This window comes from Triturus cristatus, chromosome 6, assembly GCF_964204655.1.
Source record: "Triturus cristatus chromosome 6, aTriCri1.1, whole genome shotgun sequence".
In the NCBI taxonomy this organism is placed as follows: Eukaryota; Metazoa; Chordata; class Amphibia; order Caudata; family Salamandridae; genus Triturus; species Triturus cristatus.
Window position 1 is genome coordinate 1,451,496,139 of NC_140589.1, and position 13,249 is coordinate 1,451,509,387.

The following is a 13,249-nucleotide window of genomic DNA, read 5'->3' on the forward strand; positions in this document are numbered from 1 at the left end:
AGGAAAACATCAAATGCCTTCACGCTCATGTACTCTTTGTATTCAAAAAAAGAAAATTCTAAGTGAGCTACACATTAAAAACAGATGAACTCGAAATAAGTGGCTATGTTATTTCTTACCTCCAATGTTTATCTTCTCATCACGAGAATCTACTGTCCCACATTATGGTTTATTCGGAGTAATAAACATGTGAGCCAGTCTCTAATTACTTTTTTTCTAACTTGCACTCGTTTCAGCATCTGTTTTTTCCCGTCTGCTGCTGTGTCATGTCTGAACTGGGTCCTCTACACAAAAGCAGTATTTGGCTTTTTCAAACACTGTCCTTATCGGTATGATTAGAATACAGAGGAATACGAGGTCGGAGTTCTCCATGAAACCCTGTGTATTCGGACAGATTTTAGACTGATGAGCTAAGTATGTGTTTCAGTTGCAACTACATACTGGAATGTTTGATACTGTGCATACTTTTCCCCTGTTACTGAGAGACAACCAGCCAGGTCTTGAGGCTCAGAGGACTAATGCTTTCACTGTTAGAGTCTGTGCTTGATCTCATTGTCACAGATTTGAATCCTGGTGGATCCACTCAAACATAAAATACTTCTGAGGTCAATTAAAAGACTACTGAGTTGGGGAACAATAAGCATTTGTTATTCAGTGTCAAGATACACTTTGAGATGAACATTTGCATAAAAAATACATGTTATTTTAACTGTAGTTAGTGCTAAAGAATATAAGATATCCAACTAAATATATAGTTAAGGAGAAGTCCCAGACAGACAATTCAAGTATCAACTAATGAAACCTCTTTGGAGCCATTTCTTTGATGAGTTTTATGCTGCAGGTGTTGTGAATATATAGATAGTTACAGGGGTTCATCTAGCGCGGAAAACTGCACTTTATAGTCATGGGTTTTCCGTTTATAAAGAAAAGTAGTCCTGCACTTTGGTTTAACCCCTTCGGTGCTCATGACGGAACGGTTCCGTCATGAGCCACGGTTGAGCTGTGCTCATGACGGAACCGTTCCGTCATGACCACGCCCGCGCAAGAAACCGTCAGCACAGCGGCGGAATTTGCGCAGCATGGAAGGGGTTAAGGAACCTGAATCAAGGCTCCAGCTCCTAGAATGCATTAGTTTAGATTAAGGTTTTTCAGTGGGCTATGGGTCACTTAATACACAAAATCATTTGGTCCTTGAAGCAAAAGATCTTCTTAATTTGTATTTTTCTTGGCAGCATGGCCATGTTGGAGGCAGTAATGTACCCTGAGATTGGGTTATGATGAGTTTATGTTTAATCGGTAGCAGTAGATGCAATATCACAAAAAGTAAAGGAAAACAATATGGCGTCCGGCAGTTCAGAAGGTCCAAACTTTTAAAAATCTGCCTGGCCTTTAAAATGAACAAACCACCAATGGGAATACATGAATCCTCTTGTTATGAAAGGGTCTCTAGTAGCACTACTAGATTCTAAATCTGGTTGTTCAATACTATGAAGTAGCAAACAGAGGGAAACAAACATTGTTCCCCACCATTTCTATGTTATAAAGGAATTACAAGCTTCTCTGACACAACTCTCAGAGTGTCTGACAGTATAGCTCTGGGTCTGTGCTTTCCTAAAGAGCAAAGAGTGCTGCTCCAGGTGGGGAGAGGGAAGGGAGGCACAGCTGGTGGGGGGGGAGTAGGTGGCAGGAAGCCAGTTATATCTTTTTAGATTTAGGGCAGAGAGGAGCGGCCATGTAGCAACTGAAAGCGGGGCAGATGATTTTGGGGGTCATGAAACTTCTAAAAATGAATATGCTACACTTTGAAGTCTGGCTCAGAGACACATTTACCTTTCTCTGTAGCTTAACGTTCAAACAAATCATAGTAAAAGATACATACATATTTGTAAATACAGGGACTTTCAAAGGGCCCTCTTCGTTCACTGGTCTATTCAAGTGTCATTAACACTTGGCTTCCAAAAGTCACAGCATACGGCATGGGGTAATGGGTCAGGCCACTTCATCGATTGTCTCTCTTAACTGTGGGTGAAGGCATTTTATTTGTGCTGACGGCACACCTGCCAGAAAAGTACTCCACTTCAGTGTCAGGGTAGATAGGGCAATCTCTGCTTTCCTTTCTGTGTACATTTGGTGTTTTTCTATTTATTTTTTTCAAGGTGTCATTTTAAACTTTTTTTTACAAACATATGCACAACAAAGCAGCATTTTTAGTTTTCATAACTTTTCTATTGCAGATATCTGCCACAAAATAACTCAATAACAATCACAGGCTTTCTGAGGCAGGCATATTGCCTTTGTCAATGCTTGTTCAATTTTCGTATGAATAAATGTCTGCTTAATTGAAAAGTGGGGTCGGGGTGCTTGCCTTTCACAGGCAACACCGCAGAGTGTCGCCTCCGACATACTCATTCTGATGTGTTTATTTGCAGTGGGCTATCAACTTAGTGGGCTCCTCTTTGTGGGGACCCCTCTCCTCACTAATAGCAATGGATGGGAGGGACAACTAAATGGATCGACGCTCTCAAATGCCAGACTTTAGACACTTAGTTGAATAATTTCTTCACATCTTGTTCAATTTTATCACTTGAATGAGAATTTTCGCATTTAAGTATCTGAGTATAGAATGCAAAGTCAACACTTTAACAACTTTTTTAGAAGTTAATGAAAACGTCATAACTTGAACTTATTCTTTTTTATCTAAGGATTCGTCAAATAAATGCATCTTGACGATGAAGATGAGATATTCTTTTGAAACACACTGTGGAATTCCAGTGATTCACCCTTAGGGGCCAATAGGAACTATTTAAGTGGACAGCTATCTAGAGGAAAGGACACAATTTCTTGCTTTCAGATATTTATAGTAAGGACTACATCTTACAATATACTAAGCTTCATTATACTGCTGAAACGTTTATTGAATTGTGCATTTTTTTACGTGTGATTATTCCAGATCACGAGTATTGTCTACTTTTCACAGTTGTAACGCATGTAGGAGGAGGTACTATTTCCCCTACCTATAAACCCGAACGGTAGGAGCTGCCCAAATGCATCAACCCATCGACTTTCTGTGGGGTCTTGGCCCCTCCTCCTCCTCTCGTGATCTGTTAGACCTCAGGGAAAACGGAGTCACCCTGGCACACAATCTCCTTCGTTCACAGTTATGGCTTCTTTCGAGCAGCAGTGTGAGATCTTCTGTGTGAACAATTCTTTTATCCTAGCTGGAGCTTGGTATTTTCTGCCATAACTTAGCAATGACATAAAAATATCACTAGCCCATGCACAGAAACATATGCAATCTTGATACTGTAGGTAACTCAATTCCATTCCGGATAAATGATTGATTGGTTAACATCTATTTTATATAACGGTGTACTAATGTACATTGATCCTTATATAGTATATGTGGAGTTGAGGGAATGCTGTGTAAAGTAAATTCAAAATCACTGTGCCTTCTCTCTGAAATTAAATTCTGCAAACAAATAAATCCCACGTAGTTGCTTTGAAGACTGCATTTCAAGAAAATTCACTGGATTAAATCTGGATGTGGTATGCCCAAAACTGTTGGTGTGTGGTGGAAAATCAGTGCATTGCTGGCTCAGATAAGGAAGACAATCAGTGAGTATATATATTAATAAGTCCGTCACTTGAATTCATACGGCGGTTATTAATCATGCAAGCTCAATTAGACAAAGGTTTGGCCTCCCCCATCTCTTACCACAGCCTGTGTGTAGCTCACTTTTAAATGTCCACATACTTAGGTAAATCACCAGTTGGAAACATAATAACACAGGGCAGCAGCCATTACATGTAGCTCAACGACAATGTTACCTGTGGTTTCTCCTCCCAAACTGCTTTTAGAAATTTAAGATGAGATTCACTTTGTATGGCTGCTCTAAGCGAACTCTGTGCACAGATTCTCAAGGCATGGAAAGTTCATGCAGCACTTTTACGAAAAGAAACCGCCTTGCAAAACAGCTAGTCCACAGTAAACACACACAGGGACTTGTTGAACACCCCCTTCTGCAGCTGCTGAACAGCTGTTTCCTTTTATGCTCTATGGGGAAAGGGAGCGAAAGCTCAGCTGAACAGGGCCAGAATATGACCCGTAAGAAGCTAATAACAGCTGAAAGGTCATTAAACTTAAGTTGTTTTTCTCCTTTTAAAAACAGAAATGGTCATCGGGTTCTGACAATCAATTCATAGTCCTCACAGTGCACAACCTTAGCGCTTCGTCCCCCATTACCAAATCCGCCAACAACGTTTACCTCGGCTGAAGACAATCTCATAAAATACCAACAATGATGTATATAAAAAGAAGCCCAGCTTAAAATAAAATGTGTCAAAAACATGTACAAACCAAAATTACTTTAAAAAAAAGTTTAAAAAAATAACAATAACCTAAAAATAGGACAAAAATGGCTGGGTGAATCCTGAAAGCCCTGGAGACCATAGCTCCGAAAGTTTAGTTGGGCTGTGGAAGAGTAATACATTTTAGGCTTTGTTTGAAAGGGATCTAAATCTGCACCAGTGAGGCTGGCTTTTCACCAACTATTGCAATCCTGCTGGCAATTCTCTTTTGGTATTCCAACAGGCCAGTCTGCCTGTGCACCAGACATAAGGCTTGTGTGACAAACAAAGCACATACGTTTGATACACCCTCACTGATCAAAGCCCATGGCACCTGGTGAAACATTGGCTTTCAGAATATTTTCTGAATTAGTATCGAAGGCCAAGAAAGATATGTTTCTGCAGCAGGACACTTTTCATGAAAAATAGTTATCCAGCGGAAACTGCAACCAACAAAGGCCAGAACTGTTGCCGGCTGCGGCTGCATTTCGAGATAGCCTGTTTTCATTGCCACACTAACTTCACTCGAGACCACTGTGCAGGAATAGCAAGCATGTCAAATGGAAGCACACGCGCCATGTGAGGAACCGCCTCCAAATGAGTCACGTGACATACAGAGGGAATGCCTCAAACCCACATACAGTATGCAAACTGAAGCTTCATTTCCCTAACTGCTGCTCTGCGCAACCATTGTTGTCCTACTCTGGGAGCCGAACATTCCCAGTCAGGGGTAACTAACTACCAGGCAACTACACAGGAGCTTCATTCTTTATACACATTTCATGTATTCCCAGATGCGGTGTCCCTGCCAATAATTTATGACTGATCTGCACCCAGGCTGCCCTTCAGCATTATATTTAATCTCTGCAACAGTGATTTACAGTGGCTCGTCATTAATAATACAAAAATGTTCATGTGTGTTAACAAATTTGGAAGGATCTTAAGAGAGAATGGACGGTTTTGGAAAAGTTGTTGCTCAATGAAAGCTCATTGAAGAAAAGGAAAAACAAATGAAATATGATTTCTTAGCTGTTCCCTCGAGCAAAAAATACTTTGGCATCAGAGCTGGGCTCCTGTTGGGGCAGAATGGATCAAAAGAAGGAATATTCTGTAAAAACTCCAGCATTGAAAACAGTTTTTTATGCCATCCCAGGTTGGGCATGCTTGTGAAACTAAGTACATTTCCAACAAGCCATCCCTTGCAGCGTGCTGTCACAGGTTGGATTATGTAATGTGTCATTGCTGCACATATGCACTAAAAATTAAAGGCACCCACCAAAAATGGTAGCCAAACTCGAAATGTGCATGTTTAAAGTCACAGGAAGTGATTCGGATTCTGTTAACAATCCCACCCAAAAAATCAGCAGCAACAAGAGTTTAATTATTTCGAAATAAGCATAACAGTTGCATAGGTAAGATAAACATTGATGTTCGGCTGCTCTCAAACAGTTTTGCAGTATACCGGTAAACATGACACGCAGGTGGGGATGGTGCTATGAACAATAAATCAATCGGAAGAACGCACCCAAAATGGTCGAGCGGAGGGGGCAATGGGGTGGGGGGATGAAAGAGCGAGAGACCATTCCGGGACACTAGATGGTGGAATAAGGCACAACACGTCACTGATTCATGGGGCAAAACACAGTGTTATCAGATTAAATAACATTAGCACGGTTAATACTGACAGAAACAGTGAGAAGTATCTGGCAGAGGTCTCAAAGTAGCCCTTCACTTCTACACTTGCAAGCAACTTCTAGGAATATGTGAATCCCTCCAATGCCCATAAAACAGGCAAAAATGACTGACAAGTCTGTTTACGGTAAATGGTAGCAAGGACAAGAGAAGGGCCTGGCTCTAACCAGTAAACACTTTTGTTAAACCAGGGACTGATGTCCTTACCTAAATAGTAATGGAATCAAAGATCATAGGGTAGCTAATGGCACAATCATCAGGTGTTGTCTGAAAAATAAACTTTCGAAATCTCAATTCTAGTCCAAATCACAAGCAAAAGAAAGTAATTTCTATCTGGCAACACTCTGGTGTTGTATGGGGGAAGGGGAGGACCTAGTGGTTAGTTCTAGAATCAGGGAACCTGCATCCCAAGCCCTGCTTCTCTACTCGATGAAGTAGTGGGATACAGGCTGTATCACAATTTCCATATGCCCCTGACACAATTGTGTGCAGATTTCAATACGTAAAGCCCCGTTAGCAATGGCAATACAGAACCATGGGTGTGTAAAATATGCAAATGGATGGATGACAGTCTCTGTTATGTCTCCTTGATCCTTGTTAGTTGAAATTGACCTTGAAAAGCCTTAAAAGTGCGAAGAAAGGCTATGCATGAAAAAAAATAATAGAATAAGGTGTATTTTGTAAAGCACACATTCACTTGTGGGCATCTTGGCCCTGAAAAATAAATATTTATTGTTAACTCAAAAAAATTAATTTTATCGACCTCAGGAGCATGAAAGATTTGGTGGACCCACCAGGACTTATCTGTGGACTTGGGGCCAACCACAGATCCCTGGAGTGGATTTTCTCCACAGAGCCATCAGACCCTGCTTGGAATCGGCTTGGTGCCTGAATCCCCTTTGCCGAAGAGTGGTAAACTCACTGAAACAGCTCTTATCAATTAAATACATGTTAGCACTGGCATATACTTAAATTTAAACATGAATTGGAGCGCTTTATAATTTAAACTGCAGGAAAAATGTTTCTTACACAACAAAGTGAACTCTCCTCAAAGCCATGTCAACATATGAGGGCCTGGTAAGTCCTTCAGGTTCAATTTTCAATAGACCTGTAAGGGTGGGATGCTATGATTATGATATTTGTAGAGTCTGATGCGAATAGCCAATTAATTGCCCGCAGTATTGAAATGTTGCACAAATAGAAGTTAGTCGTGTTTACATGGCCACAGAAGGCTGCTGCCAAGCATATTTTTCACCTTAAATCTGCATGTGGAAAAGGATGAGGGTGGTTTTGAAGGATTTCACTTTGGGCTGCCCCATGTTGCAGCTGGGAAACCTATCAATGTCAGTGAACTCCGACAATTGAGTATCATGTGTTTGGAGTAAGCCACGGGATTCAAGCCATGTCTTGATGTACAGCCTGGCTTGCTCTGATGAGAAAGCCAGCTGAGGGAGAGAGAGGATCTTAAGAGTGCAAGTGTGTCATCCAGTCACATGGGGCTTAGCTTTGATTTGACTCAAAAGCCAGATGAGAGGAGGGGCGCTGGTTATTGAGAATGAGTGTGTACGTAAGGGGGTGTATGTCCATCTGCGAGTGGTCGAAAGAGGCACTGCCATAAAAAACAGATTATCAGGTAAAACAAGTTGCAGAGACATTTTGCTATATCATGTAACAAACATGATTACTCTGCAGCTAGAAACCCAAAGCCTAAAGGAAGGAAAGGGCTGCAGGGTACACTGCCGAACTGATATCCTTAAATTAACTCTTACTTTATGCGAACACTGTACTGTGGAATTTACTCTTTATTTACAGTGGTAAATATGCCTGAGCGGCAATTTGGCCGACATTTATATTTGCAAGCGTCTTACAAAATAAGGGAACCGATTTAAGTCTTTACAAACACAGTTTGCAGAGAGGAACCTAGCCATAAATATAAAAAATGCTGACTGTTCCAAATTCATTCTATACGGTTGTGAAAAATTGATCATGCAGTGCTGCCCGCTGTGAGGTCACCCAAATTGATAACCTTAACAAGCTGCGTGCACAAGTCCGTCTGTCTCGCGCAGATAGGGCACTTTGTAAATTAATCCGCCAGAGGCAAATATATTGTAAGGAGTTGCTATCTCCAAGGTATTAAATGGAAGAATACATGAGATTATATTGACAGAAATACAACATTCTGTAATAGGGTTTAATGTGTCTGACATATCTCCCCTAGGCTCTTGGTCTTTATAACCGAGCAGAGCTTGCTAATGTAAGAGCAGTGGACACCAGGGCCGAATGTATTCCCTGAAATGGATTAAGTTCTGTAATCAGACTCTGCGTAATATAAATCTCTGACACTTACTGCACAGGGGAAGCGTACTTTTTTTCTACAATCTGGCACTGCCCTGATCTGCGCCCAGCAGGTGGGAAGCTCGGCTGCATTCACCATTTTCTGGGTTTTACCTCAAGGCATATAGAATGTCTCATCATAAACACTGTTCTGGATATATGGGGCAATTAATTAGACACACTACATCACGGAAAAATATCAAATTGCCAACCCACTTAGATGCAAAAGTGTGTGGAGGAAGTGAAACCTGATTTTAGTGAGCAACGCAAGGACAATAAATCAACATTTACAGAGCGGGGTTGCATGATTGAGCAATTGCAACAGAATGTTTTAATGCATCATGTCTGTCAACAAATACTTAGCAGCTTAAGACAGGACTCAGCAAGGAGTTAACAAGCATGCATGCCACATAAGCCACTGAACTGAACTACCTTTTGAATGTGTTAGGCAAGCGGGGCTTTAAGCTAAAATTATAGTGCACAATTATGGATCAGAATGGTAGCAACCCACCAACCGTTGCTCATGCTGTGAGTAGCAAACCAGAAGATGGGTTTATGAATGCTTACTAAAATAGATACAAGATTTGCTGTGGCCAGCTTCTTTGTGAGACCTCCAGTCCCCACCTCTGTGAGCCTACTCCTGCCCTCTTCTGTAACTCATGCTGGAAAGGCCCCCCTCCCCCGAATATAATTATATGCATTACCCTACAGATGCAGTACTTCTTTGCACCTGTAAATCCTCCAGTGAGAAGCGTCGTTGCTGAAGCACACTCCTAGACTATCACAACCCACAGTGCATATACATTGCTGGGTTGTATATATCATTAGAGAGAAGAGACGAATGATGTAAGTAGGACGTTCAGGAGGACTGCATCTAAAATGTACTGATGGTGCATAAAAGTATTACATTTCTGGGAGTGGAAACCTTCTATGGGCAATACCACTTCTCCATCAGTAAGGTAGCAGGGGAATGTAGGCAATTACAAGGCGCGTCATATTAATGCAACTCATTAGCTGTAGGAGTGATGCATGAAAACAATGAGCCAAATTACTTACCAATTGTTCACTTGAAGTATAGTGAGACCCGTGTCCTGTGCCAACTGCTTTTTCTGTTCTTCTGAAGGGTACGGATGCTGTAAGATACCAAAAGGTCTAAGTTAAAAACAATGCGGTGTACAGCATTCGAAACACAGGCCCCTAGAGGAAGCCAATAATTAACCGTGTAAAATCTGAGGTGTGCTACTCTTTATTAATGGAATATTACATCATCTAATTAGTAGGTCTCCACTGGTGAGACAATTACGTTGTTTAGGGCGGTGTATCAAGGGCTCTTGCAGATATTGGCTGTACCTTGAATCTTGCTACTACATTAATAGTGAGTGCACGTCTTCTGCGGACTGTCATCGGAGAGGCACCAATATAGAGTGCTGATGCACAGTGTAGAGTTGTACACGCATTTTGGCGCAATGATAATGAGGCGCACTGCATGACACAACCCTTGTGCAAGGCAAACTCTGTACCAGTATCCAAAAACAGAGCTCAGCTTGCTATATGGGTGTGTTTGACACTCGTGGCCAGTTCTGTTATCAACACAATAACATTCAAATTCACAAACCAAGTCTCTAGTGCCTCACAGTGCTCTGCATGGCAATGAAATGCTGGGATCCTGAATGCAGGCCAGCATGAGGTCAGCGAGCAGCATATTTTGCCTGACTCCCACATGGCTGGTTTAGCCTTATCGTGAGAAATAGAAGCCAAATGCTGCCACGAACAAGATCACTTGAAGGTTTCAGCTAATTCGAGTGTCAACGTTTCCTTTAAAACCTTTATTTCTAAAACAAGCTGCTTGAAACTCATAATGCATAGTTTACATAAAGCAAAAGCAAAGTCGAATTTGAACTAAGTCCCAGAAAGAATAAAACATGTCTAGTAAATAAATCTGATTTCCTTAAAGAAAGAGAAATGTTAAAACTCCAGGCTATTATCATGTTTGGAACTGTGGTATTTGGCTATCTGTGTGTCTAACACGCACACAAATAGAACGCACGCACATACACACAAACAGACACACACACGGGCTTCTAGCAGTTGTTGATAGCACACGCTGACATCTTGCAGAAATAAATCCTAGCCTCTTCTTTCTGAAGTGTTTGTTACCCAGTACTAAGCGAAGAGCAACAAACATACTTTCCTACAAGCACTAATAAGCTGCCAGCTAATGCCACAAACAAAGTATTGTGGCTGCAGAAAGGCTGCAGTCGCCTTCATGAATAGACAAAAACAAATCATGATTTGCATAATCTATGATGTTAGTTATTGAGGTGACCGAACACACAGCAGTTGCTTTACTGCCAACAAGCTTTCTGCTCATATTGCTATGTTTTTGTATAGATTGCAGGGACTGGAAAGGTTTATGAACTACATTCATTAAGTAAAGACAACGTCACAGAGTATGTTGTAGACTTATATGGAGGTGCTTGCAACTACATTCATTAAGTAAAGACAACGTCACAGAGTATGTTGTAGACTTATATGGAGGTGCTTGCAACATTAGGGAACGGAGGGTAGATACAGCGGTACGTACTGTCATTCACACATACTACTGGACGGTGCATCTTAATGCTGTTCATGGCATCGTTCAAACAAGAAGCATGAATTGCACATCAATGTACCTTTCCTGATGTTGGTGAATTGGGAAATGGATCACTCAGAAAAGGTGACTTTTGGAAAGGGATCAATGAAGAGAGACTTATGCCAGGAAGGACAAGTTCAAATATAGGATGACATTTCTAAATGTGAAGTTAAATCCTATACTCATGAAACATGTCACTGAGGCAGTGATCGTGCACTGTCAAAAATGAGCGTGCAAGATGTACATGAAAATACAGAAGGGAGAATAGAGTCCAAAATGTGCATTCGAGGAGGTAAGCTGATGTTCCCTGTTTTCCCAAAATAAAAGTGGATTATTATAAGTGGCAAGAAACAAAATGCACTCTGCCCATAGTGACAGTCTTATTTGTGGCATTGAAATAACCGCTCATTGGTGGCCACACAAGCCCAACTTAATAATTTGGAATCAGGCTTTTCTGCAGGTGTTTGGAGAACGGGAGTCACCCTTAGACCTAAGAGGACAGGGGTATCTATTATTTGTAAAGCAATGTTTAAAAAGTTATAATTTAAAGGCCATTTTTAAACAATCGTACAATACATTCGCTAAGAATTGGACAATGCATTTGTTAATTATTGCATGATTGATGAAACGTTGCCTTTAAATGATACCTTTTCGACTTTGTTTTAGATATAATTTCATAGTAAGACAGCAGTGCCAAATAACATTTCCTGGCCGTGGAATTTAATCCATGTTAGAACCTATGTACTGGTAATCGCTGTAGCCTAGTCCCATCAAGAAACTGGCTTCTACGTTACCTAACTATTTGACCATCAAGGCTCCACATAAGGCATCCATATTATCTAGAAAACAAGAGAAAGTAACATTATTCGCTTTTAAAGAGAGTGGGGCTGAAGACTTTAGAGTAGATCCAGGTCAATGGAGCATCGCTATTAGACTGATTTTCAAGAATGAGTTGTTAGGCCGAGAATTCGTAAACAGGTATTTTGAGCAAAGCTAGAGAAATTAATTACTATAGTTCATTGCCTTCAGAGGTCCTGCCCAAGAACAATTATTCGGCATTACTGCCATTCACAGTCAATACATTTTTAATCACTACCAAAGTCAGTCAACCAATCAATGGGTCCCATGCAAATCTTATACGATTCTCCACATATTCTATGGTGTCGACAGCATATGGATGATACATTGCACATGGCGTCTACTGATATCAAGTACCACAAGGGCGGTCTGAGATTTTCTTCTCATCTTCTGTACCTCATGGCCTTGGTCTACAAATAGGGTCTTGTGTGTTTCATGGAATATCCAAAGAATTTCCAGCTTCTGATATACCCACTGCAGCAGTCATAGTGCGTGATCACTCAGTTTGTTAAATTGGGTTATGTCCTTAGGAGACCACATATATGCCTTGTGGTCAGGTAGGCCACTGTAGGGTCACTCTATTATACTGAAGGAGGCACAGGAAATTATGAAATTATGGCGTTCCAAATTCATTATGTTTCCATTGTTCTGCCCAGTTTTAATTTTTGGCTCAGCAGTAAATGATAATGTTTGAAGATGTGTCACTGACTTGGTCACTGGCAGAAAGCATGTTACATTTCCTCAGCTTTGCTCCCAAGTTAACATACCTATGACATCTTCTTTGCAATCTTCTTTGCAATGTGCATTTTTCAATATACAATTATATATTTGGATTGAGTTTAGTATGAATGTTCAATTTATACATAATATGTTTCCTTCTGTAGCAAATGAAGGTCTAAAATGCTGTTTGGAAGGGGACTGGATACATATGTTTTGGTCTACTAGTGCTCTGACAACGTTTTGGAATAAAATACATAAGGCAGCGAGTATCACTATTGATTTATTATTTATTTATTTTTGGGTTCTATTTAGCGCCAGCTAGACCCGGGAGTATCAGAGCGCTTTACATGTGAAATAGTTTACAATAGTTACAAGAGGGGATTCGTCTGGATCAAACAGCCAGAAGGAAAAAGTATAGGACAATGAGGCACACAGGTAGTCAAAGTACAGTGTTAAGGCAATGGTGTTGGAGACAGATTAGAGGTTGAAAGAGACAGACAACCTCTTTTACGGATCCTCCCGATGAGGGTTGGTTCACTGAGAAAGTGGATCAGCTTGGGCGCATTTTGAAGTAGTTGTTAAGCAGTAGAGATTTGAGGTCCGGTTAGAAACAAGAAAAGAAGGGGTTGCAGCGGAGGCCTTTAGGGAGTGAGGTTTAAATCTTAA

General features: G+C 40.9%; 1 protein-coding gene across 2 annotated transcripts in view; it reads right to left on the minus strand.

Annotated features, from left to right (window-relative positions):
* Positions 1 to 13,249, minus strand: part of MEIS1 (Meis homeobox 1) — a 152,344-nt gene that overhangs the window by 21,208 nt on the left and 117,887 nt on the right. For both annotated transcript variants that reach the window (XM_085612515.1, XM_085612514.1), the window contains exon 9: positions 9,430 to 9,506. In XM_085612515.1, coding sequence (XP_085468641.1) covers positions 9,430 to 9,506 — 77 coding nt within the window. The remainder of the gene's footprint in view (positions 1 to 9,429; positions 9,507 to 13,249) is intronic.